This window comes from Salvelinus alpinus, chromosome 2, assembly GCF_045679555.1.
Source record: "Salvelinus alpinus chromosome 2, SLU_Salpinus.1, whole genome shotgun sequence".
NCBI classification, from domain to species: domain Eukaryota; kingdom Metazoa; phylum Chordata; class Actinopteri; order Salmoniformes; family Salmonidae; genus Salvelinus; species Salvelinus alpinus.
This window is the reverse complement of record NC_092087.1, coordinates 45458585-45478681: the sequence shown is the minus strand read 5'-3', so window position 1 is coordinate 45478681 and position 20097 is coordinate 45458585. Positions and strand designations below refer to the sequence as shown.

General features: G+C 43.0%; 1 protein-coding gene across 2 annotated transcripts in view; it reads right to left on the bottom strand.

The window, feature by feature from the left end:
- The window catches only part of ca16b (carbonic anhydrase XVI b), a 291063-nt gene that overhangs the window by 106306 nt on the left and 164660 nt on the right, over positions 1–20097 (bottom strand). For both annotated transcript variants that reach the window (XM_071381241.1, XM_071381233.1), the window contains exon 3: positions 741–920. In XM_071381241.1, the coding sequence (XP_071237342.1) occupies positions 741–920 (180 nt within the window). The remainder of the gene's footprint in view (positions 1–740; positions 921–20097) is intronic.

The following is a 20097-nucleotide window of genomic DNA, read 5'->3' as shown; positions in this document are numbered from 1 at the left end:
TTGCAATTATTTGTTTCTTATCCTGCACCTACTAACTTCTGTATGAATATTCTGATGTTACTGAATGTATCCAGAGTATTTTTAGATTTTGTTATTGACAAATGCTGAGAAAAGTACAGTAAGTGTAAAATTCACATAAAATCAACAATGTAATGTTTGGATACAGCCTTATGTCAGGTGAACTGTTGTGTCCTCACCTTTGATCTGATAATTACTCCCTAATCTCCAAAGTGTTGTCCTTCAATTGCTACCATGGTCATGAATATGCTTTTTATAGTTCTTCTGTTAGAAACATTTCAATTTGGCCCTATCAACATAGGCCAATTTCCATGTGTGTAAGGGTTTAACACTTTGTAAAGCCATAACCGAACGCTGACCCATCATATCAAATTGTATTGGTCACATACACGTGTTTAGCAGATGTTATTGCGATTGTAGCGAAATGCTTGTGATCGAACGGTGTATTTATGTCTCCTCTCTGACTGATCTTTTTCTTCCATACCCCCCCCACGTCTTGATCCTTACACATAGTGTGAAGGAGCATTTGAGGATAGCGCCTCAGCCCACCATGCTGAAGAATTAAAAACCCAAGCCCGTTCTACTCCAATAGTTTTCGATGACTGAAGGAATGCTGACCTGTCTTCTTACCGGAGCATTGAGGAAAACACCCATATCTTTGTCTCACCCTGCTACGGTAGGTAAAAAAACTGCTCTGTCTGAATGAATGAAGGCCCGCTGACCTGTCTTTCCTGTGTTCTTCATGGAGGTCTTGTTGGATGACTCGGCATTGAACCCGTTGAGGGTCAGCTCCTGGCACTCCTGAGACACCTTGGCATCCTTGTCTGATATGTCCACTGGTGATTGGTTCCTCTCCGCACACTCCGGGTATGAGGAGGCCCAGACCCCAGGACTGTGGGTCCCTAGAAGAAGAGAGGAGGGAGAGTCAGTTCTCAGCACTAAGATCTGGGCCTGTATTCAAAATGTACTCAGAGTAGGAGTGCTGATCTAGGTTCAGGTCCCCAACCCATCAGTGTCCATACAGTATAATTTCTAATACAGTCTAATACAGTCATTTTGATGTAAAAGGCTATTCTGATCCCAGATCAGCATTCCTACTCTGAGACCCTGGCTATGAAGATGTCACAGTCCCGATACCCATAATGTGCACGATGCCCATCGAAAATCCAGCTGGTTTTACTACTACACTGCCCAAATGGAGAGATGAGAGAGTAAAAACGTTTCCCCCCCACCTCTCACTTTGCATTGAGAGAGACGGTAGAACCAGTAGTGACATCAACTTCCACCCTGCAGCACCTTCCCTGATCCACTGACTGCTCTTCTAATCCTCTCTCTCCCCCACAGCAGAGATCCTACTACAGAATAATCCACTATCGCAGACAGGGATGCTCTTGATCTGTTCACCACTACAATGGGACCAATAGAACTACAGAAGACTGCAAGGACCACAGACAAAGGATCACAGGCAAAGGCAGACTCAAACACTTCTCTCGATTAACAAATCATTTATGAGCCCATTCCCTAAAGGTTAGAGTCAACTTTTCAAGTGGTTCATTAAATAGAAATGTGACTTCCTTTTTACTACCACCCCCGGGGCCCTCTGGAACAGGGCTGGCTTTATGGCATGCTGTGGGATATATATATATATAAATATATATATATATTTAAATCGGACACAATTGTCTGTTCCTCAATAGACGTTCTCCTGGATGACATGAATATTACAGATTTAAAATATCCTACTGCTTCGGCCAGGTCTTAGTCGGACTCCCCACAAACACATGCAGGCAGGTATGCATGCACAAACACACATATACACGCCAGACCTGGGTTCAAATACTATTTAAAATATCTCAATTACTTTCACATACATTCAAAGTAAGTATTCAGATATATTTTATTTGAAAAGACAAGTAGTTACATTTTTTTATGTTTTTGGAAATACACTTGGAAATTATTTGAAAATACTCAAATACACTGAGTCAAATACACATCCATGCATTTAACCCAGAAATGTTCAAATAGTATTTGAATTAACTATTTGAAAATACTCTGAAATACAATTTGTTAGACTATTTTTTATTTATTTTTGGGCTGTGTATTTTAAACACCAGATAGTTAAATACACATGTACAGTATTTGAACCCAGGTCTGACGCATGCGCGCGCACACACACACACACACACACACACACACACACACACACACACACACACACACACACACACACACACACACACACACACACACACACACACACACACACACACACACACACACACACACACACACACACACACACACACACACTAACTGAGGAGCAATTCACAGCAGTAATGCATTTTTTCTGATTAATTAGTTACCAGTTTCCAGGGCCTTAAATGTACTTTTTGGTCCACAAGCCACTGTAGCATTAATTTAGCTATATATATGATCATACTTGACTATTTTTATTCACAAATGCAAGTGAAAGGCTCACAATTTGGAGCCCCGAACACCCGCCAACGTGGCTGGTGAAATAGACATCGTACCTGCCAAAATCTACCCGCCAAATTGTAGGCCCGGCCAGTTTGATGCTGAAGCAGTAAAATAGACCTAAGTGCTACAGATTTGTCCATTGAGTTAAATTTGGATGAATCGTCTTATCCCCATTCCACACACCACCTGGAAGTGTGTATTTATTGGCCAGGTCTGGATTCCATGGAAGGGCTGGCGCTAAGTATCTGGGCTGTGCTTCTCACTAATGGCTGCATCAGCAAGCTGGAGTGAAGTCATCAGTCATCGCCTTGTGTCTGTCTGTACCAGTGCCACTCTAATATCTCACACCGTTAAAGAACAGTGTGCACGTGGGGATGTGTGAAATTTACTCCTCAACCTGAAGTGTCCCTACTTGCGCCAGCGAATAGCTAACTATACGTGTGGCATGACTGGTAAGACACTTCAGGAGGGCGGTCACGTTCATATCCCAATACAGACACAGCAAGTATTTACAATAAGTATTTGAGTAGTTAACATCTCCTCGCACTTCAGCCATAGTAATAACAGAAGATGGCCGCTTGCCACTCAACAGGATACTGTTCATATACAGTAGAGAGAGAAAGCAAGCTCAGAGGAAATGTAATGTATTTTCTACTTCTGTAAATAAAACCCTGGCTGTCTCGGTTTGACATATTCCTCTCTCTGCCCTGATCCAGTTAAATATACGAGGTGGAACCACAAATCTAATCCTCTATGAACATATTCTGTTTTCTTCGAAATAACAAACAACCTAATTCCATGCAAACCCATGTTTTCAGGAAGGCAAATAATATAACCACCCCAGATATAAACAAATGAACGACAAAAAGCAATAAAACAATAAGCTCTGAGAGAAAATGCGCCAAAGAAACACAATTACACACATTCAAAATGTAAACGTTTTCTGCTTTCCGGAGCTGTTGCCTTCAGTTCACCTTTCTGGAAAGTAATCCCTTATGAAAAGCTAGCTCAGAGCTTTCCACGTCTATTATTTGTTGGCAACTTATTTTGTAAATAACCTTCTGTAGCTTTATGAAAACAGTTCTGCCCGTAGCCTCAAATCCTGATGCCCCTCCTCATAGACAACAACAACATACATAGTCATCATCGGTGGTGTAAAGTACTTTAGTCAAAATACTTTAGTCCCTTTCAGTATATGTGCTTTTGTATTTATATTGCTGACAACTTTTACTTTAACTTCACTACATTCCTAAAGAAAATAATGTACTTTTTACTTCATAAATGTTCCCTGACACCCAAAATCACTAGTTACATTTTGAATGCATAGCAGGACAGGAAAATGGCCAAATTTACACACTTATCAAGAGAACATCCCTGGTCATCCCTACTGTCTCTGGTTTGCTTAATATAGGGAATTTGCAATGATTTACACTTTTACTTTTGATACTTAAGAATATTTTATTAATTACATAAACTTTTTATACTGAAGTATATTTAAAACCAAATAGTTTTACACAATTAGTATTTTACTGGGTTACTTGAGTTATTTTCTATTAAGGTATCTTTACTTTTACTCAAGTATAACAATTGAGTACTTTTTCCACCACTGGTTATCATGAAATGTTGCAGTATGTTTATGTATCCAACCTCGATCCTACCTAATAATTACATGTATTTTTCCCACCTCATCTTTACAGAAAGGTAAGACTAATGTTGAGAGCTTTTTTTGTATAAAATTGTATTTTGCATGCATCAGTTCAATGTATTTATTTTCCCCCACTGAATGCAATTTCTTCCCCAGCATGGCAATTAAAAAACAACATGATTAAACAATGGGTAAATATATGTTTTCATTACAAGCTACAAAGCTTTTTATTTACCCATATACACAACAGAAATCTAGGCTTTTTGTTTAATTAATAAACGTTGAATATTAATGTACAGTTCCAGTCAAAAGTTTGGACACACCTACTCATTCCAGGTGTTTTCTTTAATTGGACTATTTTCTACATTGTAAAATAATAGTGAAGACATCAAAACTATGAAATAACACATATGGAATCATGTAGTAACCAAAAAAGTGACAACTTTGCACACTCGTGATATTCTCTCAACCAGCTTCACAAGGTAGTCACATGGAATGCATTTCAATTAACAGGTGTGCCTTGTTAAATGTGCCTTGTTAAATTTGTGGAATTTATTTCCTTCTTAATGCGTTTGAGCCGAACAGTTGTGATGTGACAAGGTAAGACCTGATGCTGTGGGGGTGCTTTTCTGGTAACACTGTCAGTGATTTATGTAGAATTCAAGGCACACTTAACCAGCATGGCTACCACAGCATTCTGCAGCGATACGCCATCCCATCTGCTTTGCGCTTAGTGGGACTATCATTTGTTTTTCAACAGGACAATGACCCAACAGACCTCCAGGCTGTGTAAGGGCTTTTTTTGGTTACTACATGATTCCATGTGTTATTTCATAGTTTTGATGTCTTCACTATTATTATTATACAATGTAGAAAATAGCAGAAATAAATAAAAACCCTTGAATGAGTAGGTGTGTCCAAACTTTTAACTGGTACTGTATTTATTTGCTTCTTATTTGCTTATCTATTTTTGCTGATAACTGCATATAATACTATACGTTCTTCCAGTCCCTCTGTTTTCTTATGAGGCTGTCTGGCCTTTCCAATCCGCATGAGTTTGACTCAACTTCATCTGTCAGCAGGAAGCCCCTGCCAGCCCCTGCCACTATCCCCATGTCATCCCAGATCAGCTGGGCCCAGGTCAGTGACATAGAGCCAAACACTGTGAGCTCAGTTTAGCCACAAACACATACCCAGGATGAGAAGCCGATCGGCATCGGATGACTGAACACTGTGTGTGTCAGCCAGACATGCACACACATGCACACACACACACCATGCACACAGTGCACACAGATGGATCCATGTCAGCAACACTGGGGATTGGTGGGAGGGATAGGTTGGAACGTCACACCAGAGAAAATATACTGGCCTAGTGAACAATGTGGACAAAGACGGATGATGTGTCCCGTTGGCCTGAGTGACAGACATGTTATGGAACGTTAACGACATAGTAGACATTGTAGCTGGTCTTGCATAGCCAGACACCATCATCCCATGGTCGAGGAAAAGCCTGGAAATCCGAGCTAGGATTTTAGTCTAGCATGCATGATTTACTTCACTCACATGAAACAGCCAAACAATGGGTGATAGAGTACATGCCCTGGTAGAAGGATAAAGGAATAGGCCATGTCTTTTCAGGAGTGGCTTTTCCACACCTCACTAACCAGAGCCATTGTCCTACTCTGCACATTTCCCTTGTCCTACTTAACACTGTAGACAGATAATGGAACTCCTTGAGCTAAAAAGGAAAAGTCTAATTCTGGTGAAACATCAAAGAATTTCTCCATTACGTTGGTTAAAGGGGGAGGGACATGTTAAATGAACTCGAAGAGGGGGGAAAAGAGGCAACGAGGCGCATCTGAATGTGAAGATCCTGTTAAACAGTACAATGCCGTTGGCTGAATCGACATGTATTCTTCTCTCACAAGAAAGACGGTAGCTAGCAAACCACTGTTTGTTGAGAGTTGTTGTATTATTCTCTGGTTTATGCCTCAAAGGGAAAAACAGCTTCAAGGCTGTGTGTGTGTGTGTGTGTGTTACAGTTGAGGGTGACTCACTCTCTTCCCTGCATGTCTGTTTGCCAAACACTCGTCTTTGGTAGAACTGGCCGGAAGGAAGTACAATGCCTAAAATATTACTCACTGTACCTGACATTTATTTTTGCTCACTGTTTCTCAAATGGCTAAAATATATTTTGACGCATTTTTTCTTAAAAATACAAAAACGTATCAGTTGAAGTACGTTCTTTCACCATGTCCTAGAAAGAGCTAAACACAAACCCAGATTGACAAACCTCCAATAGTCCCAGTCGGTATTAGATAGAACGTCTCAGGCCTGCCTGCCTATGGGGAAAACAACCTGTGCTTACCTACAGTAGGTTACACCATTGGCTCACAGCAAAAACGTGACATTTAAAAAAAAGGCACGTCTAAAGGGAAAAGGACTCGTGTATCGAGGCCGTCTCAATCCTCCGCTTAACTAGCGAGCTGATAAAAACGAAAAAGTTATTTTGGGGAGAACAGGGACACGAGAAAGAAAGACGTAACGTGGGTTGATCGGAGCTCCGGTTATCAATCGTCGATAAACAAACCGTACTCTGTGTGGCGGCGGATCGGCACGGCTGTGCTGTGATTGGGTCAGAGACGGTAGGAGATAGTGATGGAGAAGAAAGTGATGCAAGTATGGAGCATAGCGGTACAAATAAAGGGGGAGTAGGAAAAAGAAAACGAAAGCGGGAGAGAAAGGGAGTAGGGGTTTGAAGGGGAGTAGGGGTTTGAAGGGGAGTGAGGTCTACGGAGGCGGAAATTAAGAAGAAAAGGAAGTTTGAGGAAAGCAACATAGTTTCCAATGCCAGCGGCAGTTCGGAGGTAGAGAGTGCAGACGAAGGGCAAGATAAGTCTCGAGGGGAGCATAGAAGTGAGCATAAAGTGATTCTGAAGTTTAGGGAGGAAGGGGGAGTTGGGGCGATGAGTCCGATAAGGTTGACAGCTGTGATAAAAGAGTTGATTGGGGAAGTTGTCAACGCTAAAGTATTAAGAGATCGGAGCTTGTTGGTGTTCTGTAAGGACATGGAGCAGAGGGGAAAAGCTCTCAAAGTGAAGCAAATAGGGAAGTGTAAGGTGGTGTCGAGCAGCTGGAATGATCAAGCAGGGAAGCAGTGCATGAAAGGGGTGACAACAGGAGTGCCTGTGAGTGTTAGCATTAAAGAGGTAAGCGACAAATTGAGAGGAGGCGTTCTAGTGAATGTTCAAAGATTGCAAGCAACAACGGGTGGAGTTAGGGTAGATAGCCCACCTATTCTGTTACCCTTCAAGGACAGGGTACTGCCAAATAAAGTAACCATAGGATATATGAGTTAATTTGTTGAGGGGTTATGTACCGAAGCCTTTAAGATGTTATAACTGCCAGAGGTTTGGGCATGTGGAAAAAGCCTGTAAAGAGAAAAAGAGGTACGCCAGGTGTGGAGGGGAGCATGAGTATGGGAGATGTGGGGATGGTGTACAACCAAAGTGTTGCAGCTCTGGGAGTGCTCATAGTGTGGCATGTGGTGCCACACTATGGGTGTGAGGCAATGAAGCAGGCAGTGGAGGTGCAACAAGTGAGTGTGGAGAGAAGGGTGTCAAGTGAGGGTGGTCCAGGTCCAGGGAGATACAGGTTCCAGGGAGAGATGGGTAGGAGCATCTAGACTGGGGATTAGGGGGCAGGTGGGCGGCGATATGGTATACATAGATAAGAGAAAGCTGGTGACGTTCATAGCAGGAGCTATCAATAGCACTGCTAAAGTTGAGTCTAAAACAGAAAGGATTCAGCTAATCGTGAAAGCGGCTGGGAGACATCTGAGTATGACACTATTGACATGGGAAAAGGTTTGAGTTTATCTCTATCAGCCGAGGCTGAAGTCATGTATTACTGGATTGTAGTTATGGTGGTAGTACTACAATGGAATGATCAAAGCCTGTTGGCTAATGGGCAGGAGTTCAAGCAGTCCATTGTGCATATGCCATGTAAGCCTGTTGCGATTTGTGCAGGAAACATGGCTCAAACCGACTGTGGAGTTGTAGGGGGGGGGGGGGGGGGGGGGGGGCACCTTCATTAAGCAAGGACTTCCTTACAGGATACTAGGCAAAGGTTTTGAATAGGAATATGTGGTGGTGGAGGTGTTGTTGAGAGGAGGGCTGCTAGAGGTAGTGAACTACTATAATCCTTGTCAGATATTGGACCTGGAAGTGCTGGAGAGGGTGGAGGGCCAGGATAGAAGTAAGGTATTGTGGTGTGGTGATTTTAATAACGGATGGATGGAAATGGCCAAGTGATGGAAAATCTGATAGAAATTATCTGGTGTGCCTGAATGATGGCCGAGGGACCAGGGTTGATGTAGCCACAAGGAAAGAGTCTGCCTTGGACCTCAATCTAGTATCTAGTGCGATGGCAGAAATCTGTGAGTGGGAGGTATGGGAGGAGTTGACGGTAGGGAGTGATCATTACCCCAAAATCTGCACAATAGGTCAGAGGGTTGAGGAGGCATCAGTGGATTGAGTAGGTAGGTGGGTGTTTGGAAGGGCAAAATGGGATCAGTTTCAGGAGCTGAGTGAGCAGGTGATGGCTCGGGTGGATATGAGAAGGGATGTGGATAGTATGAATAACTGGGTGAGAACAGCTTTAGTGGGGGCAGCTACTGAGGCTATACCTAAGAGTTCACATAGGAGGAGGAAAGCAGTCCCATGGTGGAAAGAGGAGTGTGGGACAATGGTGAGGAGTAGGAAAATGGCATTTAGAGTACTGAAAAGGAACATGGCATTTAGAGAACTGAAAAGGAACAGGGCATTTAGAGTACTGAAAAGGAACATGGCATTTAAAGTACTGAAAAGGAACAGGGCATTTAGAGTACTGAAAAGGAACATGGCATTTAGAGTACTGAAAAGGAACAGGGCATTTAGAGTACTGAAAAGGAACAGGGCATTTCGTGTACTGAAAAGGAACAGGGCATTTCGAGTACTGAAAAGGAACAGGGCATTTCAAGTACTGAAAAGGAACATGGCATTTAGAGTACTGAAAAGGAACATGGCATTTAGAGTACTGAAAAGGAACATGGCATTTAGAGTACTGAAAATGAACAGGGCATTTAGAGTACTGAAAAGGAACATGGCATTTAGAGTACTGAAAAGGAACATGGCATTTAGAGTACTGAAAAGGAACAGGGCATTTTGAGTACTGAAAAGGAACAGGGCATTTCGAGTACTGAAAAGGAACAGGGCATTTAGAGTACTGAAAAGGAACATGGCATTTAGAGTACTGAAAAGGAACAGGGCATTTTGAGTACTGAAAAGGAACAGGGCATTTCGAGTACTGAAAAGGAACAGGGCATTTAGAGTACTGAAAAGGAACAGGGCATTTAGAGTACTGAAAACTTCCAACATCTGATTCAGTATTAGCAGGCGCAGGCCCTGGTGAGGAGAACTATCCATCAGGCAAATAAGTCATGTTGGCGTTGGTTCTGTGACACCATTGGAAGGGCGACACCTGTGGGAGAAGTGTGGGGGATGATTAAGAGGATGAGTGGGGTCAAAAGGGAGTGGGATTATCCAGTGTTGACGAGTGGGTAGGATGTGGCAGTAACAGATGAGGAGAAGGCAGAGATGATGGCCAAAGTGTTTGTCTAAGTGCATAGCTTGGTACATTTGTCAGCGGAGGGGCAGAAGGGGAGAGAGAGAATGAGAGAGGAGCACCCTAGAGTGCTGGATAGAAGGGATGTAAATTATGTGTTGAATGCACCATTTACCATGGCAAAGATGAAAAGGGCAATAGGTAAGGCTGGGTTAACTCCACCTGGAAAAGATGAGGTGTGCTACGTTATGTTGGCCCATCTTAGTGATGGGGCACTGGATAAGGTATTGAACAACAGAGTGTGGGAGGAGGAGAAATTACCATGAAGCTGGAAGGAGGCAGTAGTGGTAGCAATCAGGAAGCCAGGGAAGGACCCAACGACGCCAACAAGCTCTCGGCCAATAGCTTTAACATCACATGTATGTAAGATTATAGAACGTAGAATTGCGGAGAGGCTAACTTACTTCCTGGAAAGCAGGGGGCGAGTATCGCCACATCAGAGTGGGTTCAGGAAAGGGAGTGGAATTATGGACCCAGGGCTCTGCTTAGAAGCAGAGGTCAGGAAGGCTCAGGTGAACAAGGAGACAGTTGTAGCTTTCTTTTTTGAGGTGGATAAGGCATATGATATGATGTGGAAGGAGGGGTTGTTAATCAAGCTTGATATTATGGGGGGAGGAGGAAGAATATACAACTGGAAAAATAATTTCTGTTTGGAAGGTCTATCCAGGTGAGGGTGGGGAAGTCTCTATCAGGCAGATACATGGTGGATAACGGTACACCGCAGGGGAGCGTGATTAGTCCTCTGTTGTTCTCAATCATGATCAATGATGTTTACTCTCAGGTACAGCCGGATATTGGGAAGTCATTATTTGCAGATGATGGGGTCTTATGGAAGAGGGGAAGAAATGTGCCATACATTGTCAGGAAAGTACAGGAAGCAATTGATGAGATGGGCATTAATGTGGGGATTCAGGTTCTCTGTAGAGAAAACACAGACAGTGTTCTTTACCAGGAGGAAGTTGGGAGATGAGGTACGCTTCAGGTTACAGTGCCTTCGGAAATAATTCAGACCCCTTGACATTTCCACATTTTCTTACGTTACAGCCTTATTCTAAAAATGATCAAATGAAACAATTTCCTCAGCAATCTACACACAATACCCCATAATGACAAAGTTAAAAAAAGTTTAAACATTTTAGAAAATGTATTAAAAACCAAAACTGAAATACCTTATTTACATAGGTATTCAGACTGTTTGCTATGAGACTTAAAATTGAGCTCAGGTGCATCCTGCTTCAATTGAGCATCCTTGAGACGTTTCTACAACTTGATTGGAGTCTACCTGTGGTAAATTCAATTGATTGGACATGATTTGGAAAGGCACACACCTGTTTATATAAGGTCCCACAGTTGACAGTGCACGTCAGAGCAAACACCAAGCAACGAGGTCGAAGGAATTGTCCGTAGAGCTCCGAGACAGGATTGTGTCGAGGCACAGATCTGGGGAAGGGTACCAAAAAAATTCTGCAGCATTGTAGGTCCCCAAGAACACAGTGTCCTCCATCATTCTTCACTGGAAGAAGTTTGGAACCAGCAAGACTCTTCCTAGAGCTGGCCGCCCGGCCAAATTGAGCAATCGGGGGAGAAGGGCCTTGGTCAGGGAGGTGACCAAGAAACCTATGGTCACACTAACAGAGTTCTAGAGTTCCTCTGCGGAGATGGGACAACCTTCCAGAAGGACAACCATCTCTATAGCACTCCACCAATCAGACCTTTATGGTAGAGTGGCCAGACGGAAGCCACTCCTCAGTAAAACGCAAATGACAGCCCGCTATGAGTTTGCCAAAAGGCACCTAAAGACTCTCAGACCATGAGAAATAAGATTCTCTGGTCTGGTGAAACCAAGATTAAACTCTTTGGCCTTAATGCCAACCGTCACATTCTGGTGGCAGCATCATGCTGTGGGGATGTTTTTCAGCAGCATGGACTAGGAGACTAGTCAGGATCGAGGCAATGAAAACCTGCTCTAGAGTGCTCAGGACCTCAGACTGGGGGCGAAGGTTCACCTTCTAACAAGACAACGACCCTAAGCACACAGCTAAGACAATGCAGGATGGGCTTCGGGACTAGTCACTGAATAGCCTTGAGTGGCCCAGCCAGAGCCCGGACTTGATTCCGACCGAACATCTCTGGAGAGACCTGAAAATAGCTGTGCAGCAACGGTCCCCATCCAACCCGACAGAGCTTGAGAGGATTTGCAGAGAAGAATGGGGGAAACTCCCCAAATACAGGTGTGCCAAGCTTGTAGCATCATACCCAAGAAGACTCGAGGCTGTAATCTCTGCCAAAGGTGCCTCAACAAAGTACTGAGTAAAGGGTCTGAATACCTATGTAAATGTGATATCAGTTTTATTATTTTAAATAAATTAGCAAAATAATGTAAAAAATAATTTTGCTTTGTCATTATGGGGTAGTGTGTGTAGATTGAGGAGGAAAAAATACAATTTAATCAATGTTAAAATAAGTCTGTAACCTAACAAAATGTGAAAAAGTAAAAGGGTCTGAATACTTTCCAACAGCACTGTATATGGGAGAAACTTGGATAGGGTGGGGTCCTTCAGGTTCCTTGGGGTATACTTTGACACTAGACTGACCTGGGCAGAACACATTGAGAGAGTGGTGGGAAAGTGCAAGAAGGTGCTAAATGTGATGTGTTGTCTGATTGGGAAGGAGTGGGAGGCTAGGTGTTCCTCATAGAGGATAATGTACGTTGCATTAATCCGATCTGCAATAGACTATGGAAGTATAGCGCATAGTTCGGCAGCCTGGACCTCATTGGAACGGCTAGATGTCATACAGGTGCAAGGTCTCAGAATATATAGTGGGGCGTTTTCCCGACATTCCCAGTAGCTGCACTACAGGTGGAGATGGGGGATATGCCATTGCAGATTAGGAGAAGCAGCAGGCAATGAATTATTGGGTGAATTTACAGGGACATGGGGTGTCTCATCCTGCGAAAAGGATTTTATGCTGGAGAAATTTGCCAGGACGGAACATGTGCTTTGGGTGGGTGGGTAATACCCAGGTGAAGGAGATGGGACTGTATAGTCGGTAGCTATTCCTGTGAATCCACCTTGGCTACCCCCGCCTCCAGTAGTTGATTTAGAAGTGCTGGAGAGACTACAGAAAGACAGGGAGGATGTTGATCCATCTGGTTTGTTTAAGAGACGTCTGGATACTGTGTATTAGGATTTTGTGGCCGTTTACAAAGATGGTTCAAAAGATCCAAGGACAGGACGTACTTGGTCAGCATTTGTAGTGCAGGAATGTGGGGTGGAAGTGAGGAAACGTATTACAGATCATTTGGCTGCATATGCGGCGGAACTGATGGCCACACTCTTGACTTGCAGTGGGTGGAGGAAGTCAAGACTAGTTATTTGCTCTGATTCATGTGCAGTGTTGATGCGTCTGCAGTCCTTTTCCTAACGTAGCAGACAAGACCTGCTTTATGATGTACTAGACAGATTGGTATACAGATAAGATTTACTTTGGTCTCAGCCCATGTGGGGGTGGAGGGGAATGAGGCAGTTTATGTACTGGCTAAACAAGCACTTAGTAGTGGGGATGTTGATGTTGTAGTTTAAATGAGCAAGGCAGAGGAAAAAAGCCTGATATGAACAGTGATGATGCAGAGACGGCAGGAGCAGTGGAATAGAGATACTAAGGGCAGGCATTTATTTCAAGTACAGAGGAAAGTCGGCAAGGGGGGGATGGCAGGAAGGGACAGAAGAGAGGAGGCCATTTTTACAAGATTAAGGATGGAACACAACCGGTTTTATAAGATTTTAAATGTGATAGGAAAGCATCCAACCGGAAAGTGTGATTATTGCCAGGAAACAGAGACTGCGGAGCATGTATTGCTAGAGTGTGGGCAGTATCAGAGGGAAAGAGAGAGGCTGACATCCACAGTGCATTAGGAATGTATTCAAACCCCTTGACTTTTTAAACATTTTGTTATTCTAAAATGTATTATATCGTTTTTTTCCTCATCAATCTACACACAATACCGCATAATGGCAAACCAAAAACAGGTTTTTAAAACATTTTTGCAAATGTATTAAAAATAAAAAAACGGAAATATTAAATATACATTGGTATTCATACCCTTTATAAGCTTGGCACATCTGTATTTTGTGAGTTTCTCCCATTCTTCTCTGCAGATCCTCTCAAGCTCTGTCAGGTCGGATGGGAAGCGTTGCTGCACAGCTATTTTTAGGTCTCTCCAGAGATGTTAGATCGGGTTCATGTCCGGGCTCTGGCTGGGCCACTCAAGGCTATTCAGAGACGTGTCCCGAAGCCACTCCTGTGTTGCCCTGGCTGTGTGCTTAGAGTCGTTGTCCTGTTGGAAGGTGAACCTTCGCAGGACGCACAGGATGTACTTCAGACACCCGACAAGGCCAATATCCCTGTCAATGGCAGGAGAAAGAGACGCAGGTAGAGGACACAAGGCGGGGTGCCTTGTAAGGATCCGCCAACAGCGAGTGGGAAATCTGCCTTTACCATCAAAATGACTTGTCAACGTACAATTATTGGACAATAAAATAGACAAGGTACGATCCCAAATATCCTACCAACAGGACATCAAAAACTGTAATATCTTGTGTTTCACCGAATCGTGGCTGAATGACGACATGGATAACATTAAGCTGGTGGGATATATGCTGCACCGGCTAGATAGAACAGCAAATTCCGGTCAGACGAGGGGGGGCGGTATGTGTATATTTGTGAAGAACAGGTGGTGCGCGAAATCTAAGGAAGTCTCTAGATTTGGCTTGCCTGAAGTAGAGTATCTCATGATAAGCTGTAGACCACACTATTATCCAAGACCACACTATTCGCCAAGAGAGTTTTCATCTATATTTTTCATGGCTGTTTATTTACCTGGCCGCCCCCAGGTGGTAAGGGTAGGTAACAACACATCTACCACACTGATCCTCAACACTGGAGCCCCACGACTGCATGGCCAGGCACGACTCCAACACTATCATTAAGTTTGCAGACGACACAACAGTGGTAGGTCTGATCACTGACAACGACGAGACAGCCCATAGGGAGGAGATCAGAGACCTGGCTGGGTGGTGCCAGAATAACAACCTATCCCTCAACGTAATCAAGACAAAGGAGATGGTTGTGGACTACAGGAAAAGGAGGACTGAGCACGCCCCCAATCTTATCGACGGGGCTGGGGTGGAGCAGGTTGAGAGCTTCAAGTTCCTTGGTGTCCACATCACCAACAAACTAGAATGTTCTAAACACACCAAGACAGTCGTGAAGAGGGCACGACAAAGCCTATTCCCCCTCAGGAAACTAAAAAGACTTGGCATGAGTCCTCAGATCCTCCAAATGTTCTACAGCTGCAACATCAAGAGCATCCTGACTGGCTGCATCACTGCCTGGTACAGAAACTGCTCAGCCTCCGACCGCAAGACAATACAGAGGGTAGTGCGTACGGCCCAGTACATCACTGGGGCTAAGCTGCCTGCCATCCAGGACCTCTATACCAGGCGGTGTCAGAGGAAGGCACTAAAAATTGTCTAAGACTCCTGCCACCACAGTCATAGACTGTTCTCTCTGCTACCGCACGGCAAGTGGTACCGGAGCGCCAAGTCTAGGACCAAAAGGCTTCTCAACAGCTTTTACCCCCAAGCCTTAAGACTCCTGAACAGATAATCAAATGGCAATGCATTGTGTCCGGGTGGTTTGAGCCCTGAATACTGATTGGCTGAAAGTCATGGTATATCAGACCGTATGATAAAAAAATATATTTTTACTGTTATAGTTACATTGGTAACCAGTTTATAACAGCAATAAGGCACCTCAGCGTTTGTGGTATATGGACAATATACCACAGCTAAGGGCTGTGTCCAGGCACTCCGCGTTGCGTTGTGGTTAAGAACAGCCCTTATCCGTGGAATATTGGCCATATACCACACTTTCTCGGGCCTTATTGCTTAAGTATAGCTCTATCTCTATTCAAGTTCTAGGTTAGATCTGTGGCTCTATTCCAGTTCCATGTTAGAACTCCATCTCTATTCCAGTTCTAACTCTGTCTCCATAGCTGCGGGAAGTAAGGGTGCTGAGGGTGATGTATCATCCCCTTATAAATAAAACATTCCAACAAAATTTGTGAACTAGACCTTTATTACTCCTGAATGAGGAGAGAAAAATACTCCCCCAACCCAAAACATCTTCCTGCGGCGATGTCTGTCTCTATTCCAGTTCAAAGTACTGTAGGAACTGTCTCTATTCCAGTTCTATGTTAGAACTCTGTCTCTATAGCTCGTTATTAATAAAATGTCACGATAGCGTTCGATTTGCCAGCTGTGGGGCAATGAGACCCCAATCTCCGCTAAAACCATTGACAACCATGTGCCGTTTTCAAGGGATTCTTAAATAAATGTTAAAACTACTTGGTTTTAATATCATCACCTCTGGAAGAGCAGAGTCAGAACTACACATTTCTGATAATTCCACATTTAGATCTGTCATCAGAGTTATACAGCAATCAGTAAACGTCAATTGATCATGTATTTTCAGATAGGTGAGGGTAGCCTGACCCAGGCATTTGGCATGCAGCTAGCTAGCTAAAGTAAACAATGTGTCATTTGGCTTGCTTCATCAGAGATTAGGCTTTTGGAAAGAGCTTGACATTGTCCTGGTAAAGTTCTCAGTCGTACTACTGTCATCACGCCTATAGATGGCAAGCAAATCAAACAATGTTTTGATGTAGCCATCTAGTTTACACCCTAAATGTTAGCTTGTTAACTGGCCTTATTGACATGATCTGTTATTAGCTAGCTAGCCAATTTGACGCGGTCCATCAATCAATGCAGCCTATCATATCTTTCAGCAGCAATCATGATTAAACACTATTTAAAAACAATGTTGAAGAGGGGATCATGTTTAGCCAACTGTACAAAGTTTATACCGGTAGGTTGCAAAGTAAACATTTATCAGCCAACAGTAACGTTACATCTGCAAATGCGCCCCCTTCTGCTGCTTGACAGGCAGACCCCACAAAGGATAATACATTAACCTAAACCACTCATACTTGTCAGGTATAATTCACTTTTAAATCACTCAAATATCCAATTAATGGTGGCCAATATTGAGAGACAGCGTGAGGCTACCCTCACGTATCTGAAATTACATGATCAGTTGACGTTTACTGATCATGAAAAGCTGTAGGCCCATAACTCTGATGATAGAGCTAAATGTGCACAATTGTTTTGCGTGGAATAATCGGGAATGTGTAGTTCTGAACATTTATTTAGCAATCCCTTGAAAACAGCACACAGTTGTCAAGGGATTTAGCACAGTTGGGGGTCTTCTTGCCCCCCAGCAGGCAAGCCGAACGCTCTGCACCTTATTGTGACGTTTTATTGATAACTGACAACGACCTATTCCAGTTCCATGTAGGAACTTTTTCTATTCCCTTCTGATACTGTACCGTGTTTACCCAACATCCCGTTCATCCAGCAGGAGATAAACATTAACTGCTGGTTAGTGCCAATACAAAAAACATATATATATGTGTAATAAACCCAACGCTGTAACCACTCAAATACAAATTTCACGCGTGCCCATTTTGTCCAAGCACAACTAGCAACAGGGTCTAATCTTGTGTTAATTTCCCATTCAGAAATAGATTACATTCCATTTACCAGCGCTGATATAATGTGGGTCTTTCAAAGGAACAGCGAAAGGGAGGAACGGAGCTGGGATCAGATAACTGAGGGTTCCGGAGAAGTCGATTAATCCTTCTCAATGTCATCCATCAGGCTGACTATAATCCTGGTGTCTGGCCCTGCCTCTGCCTGCCAGTGATTGGAGGGAAGGACAATTTACCCTTTGGGAAGAAAGACTATAGTAAAGAGGGCTTGGGTGTGTAACATCTAACCAAGCAGCAATAAACCCAGTCAAGCCAACTGAACCATCCGTCTCAAAAGATCATATAGTGAAAGATGGACTGTAGACTAGTTCAGGGTAGTACTTCCACTATGGGGCTTCTATCAGAATGCAATGAGGAAGCCAAATGCGAAGATTATGTCTCATAGTGGCAGTGCTACCCTAAACTAGCCTACAGTCCATCATTCACTGTATAAGGGGTTCCCCTTCCAGCATTGGGGAACATCCTGATGCCCCTCCCCCCGCATGAGCACACGTGCCACGTCTATTTCTATGGGCACATGTACTGTTCATGACACAAAATGTTCACACCCCTCTTGATGGTGGAGAGAATTTTGCAGGTTAAAGCTTATTACCTGCAATTCTACACATTTTGTCATGGGGTGCAACGAAAATGTTGCAGTTATATAGCAAATTGTATTGCAATTCTACACATTTTGCCATGTCTAATGTGTATTCATGTGATATTTGAGAGATGTACAACAATGTCTATGGGCTAAAAAACCTTCATATAAAAACGGTAGTGAACATGGGCTAGTTGATCTGGACATTTCTGACATGTTGGTATGCAATGACAAGAGGAACTGATGACGCACTGCCCAATTTCGAAATTGCACCTTCTGCATTCTACTATTACAACTTTCAGTAAGTTTAAAACCGGACTGAGTTCCTTTAAAAAAACAAAAAACGAATTATACTGCACTATATGGCCCTTTGAGCTGACCGGTTGACTTGGCTTGAATTAGTTTATTGCAGGTTGGTTTGATGTCTCACAGGATATGGATGACAGAAGGTGTGAGGGAGAAGGGAGGGGGCATTAGCAGTGACATGACCCTTCTCCACAAAGACAGTCCAGTGACATCAGCACCACAGGAGTCCACCAGCATACTGCACTTCATGGAATTCTACAAGTGCTGATGCTAAGTTCACACCAAAGTATCATATGGGTCTAGTTTTTGTCATTAAATCTCTTTCACTCTATAGTTGAACTTGTGTCATTAATCACAGTGCTTGGTCTTCTCGCCTTCAAATCAGGTTATTCTGTCTTTCCCATGGCAACTAGTCAATTAGCAGGAGCCACAGAGATAGAGAGAGTATTTTACATATTGCAATTTCATCTCCATTTTGGAGCAGTTTCAACCTCTGCATCTCCTGATAGACAGCGAAACAGGAAATAGACGTTTTAACAAAAGAGCTGTTTCATATTAATTAACATCATTTTGAGGCGCCAAGGACTTCGATCTGACTCTGGCCTTGGATTAAGATTTACGTCAACACTGAAGAACTGTGAGGTGGTTCTGGAATGGCAGAGAAGTGTCAAGTCAAAAGTCAATGAGAGAGAAAATGAGGAACTAGGGATTGGCTTTTGTGTGAAACTTTGTAAATTGTTCAAGGGAAAGAGAAAAGGTTGAAAGGGTGACAGAGTTTTGGGAGATGGCTTTCAGAGACAGTCAGACAGAAAATTAAATGACGAAAACATTTTCTCAAGTTTTTGCCCAGATAGCAGACCTGCCTCTTCTTATTGGTCATGTCACAGTTCCTCAACAGTGTGAACTGTTTGATACATGTAAAGTTTAAACAGCCAGGCACTCCTTGATTCTAATCTTTCAACACGAATAGAGAGTGTGTTGCTTGTTTCCTACATTGTCAAACATTGGGGTTGTGGCATAATTTCCCCACAGGGGATGCTTACATCAGCAATAGCATTTCTACTGAAACTGTGATTAGAGTTTTGTGCTGTCTCTTGAGTCCGATTGCATGATTGGCCTACTTGAGCCTCAGCCTGTCTTCATCGGAGGGCTAGAGATAATAATGAATAGAATATATTCAGAGATTTATGATGACAGTTTGAGTTCTTCCATAGAGGATTCCTCAACAGTCCTGTGAGATTGATTGGGTAACTCAGTGTGACAGGATCACATGACTTGGCAGATCCAACCATTTGGAGGGCAATGGAGAACCGAAGGAAACCAAAGAATGTTCACTCTCCCTTTACTCTCTCTGTATTCAGAGGTATTGATATACAAATGCAGCTAGACTACTCCCAAAAACTAAACCAAATTCTCTGCGCTCTCGTGATGCCAATAATTTATTTACAATGTGTCAGAGTCCTGTTAGAGTCTTTAATATGATAATATTAGTGATCTTATTTCACACAGATACTTGATTTCATTAACAATAAAGACCTTCAGTTAACTGCCAAATGGTTAAATATTAGGGCTGGAAATTGTCAGTGACCTCACAATACCATATTATCACGATACTTAGGTTGTAATTTGATACTGTGATTTAATTGTGACTCGAAGTTCCAAACATATTGCTCACCTACAGTTGAAGTCGGAAGTTTACGTACACCTTAGCCAAATACATTTCAACTGAGT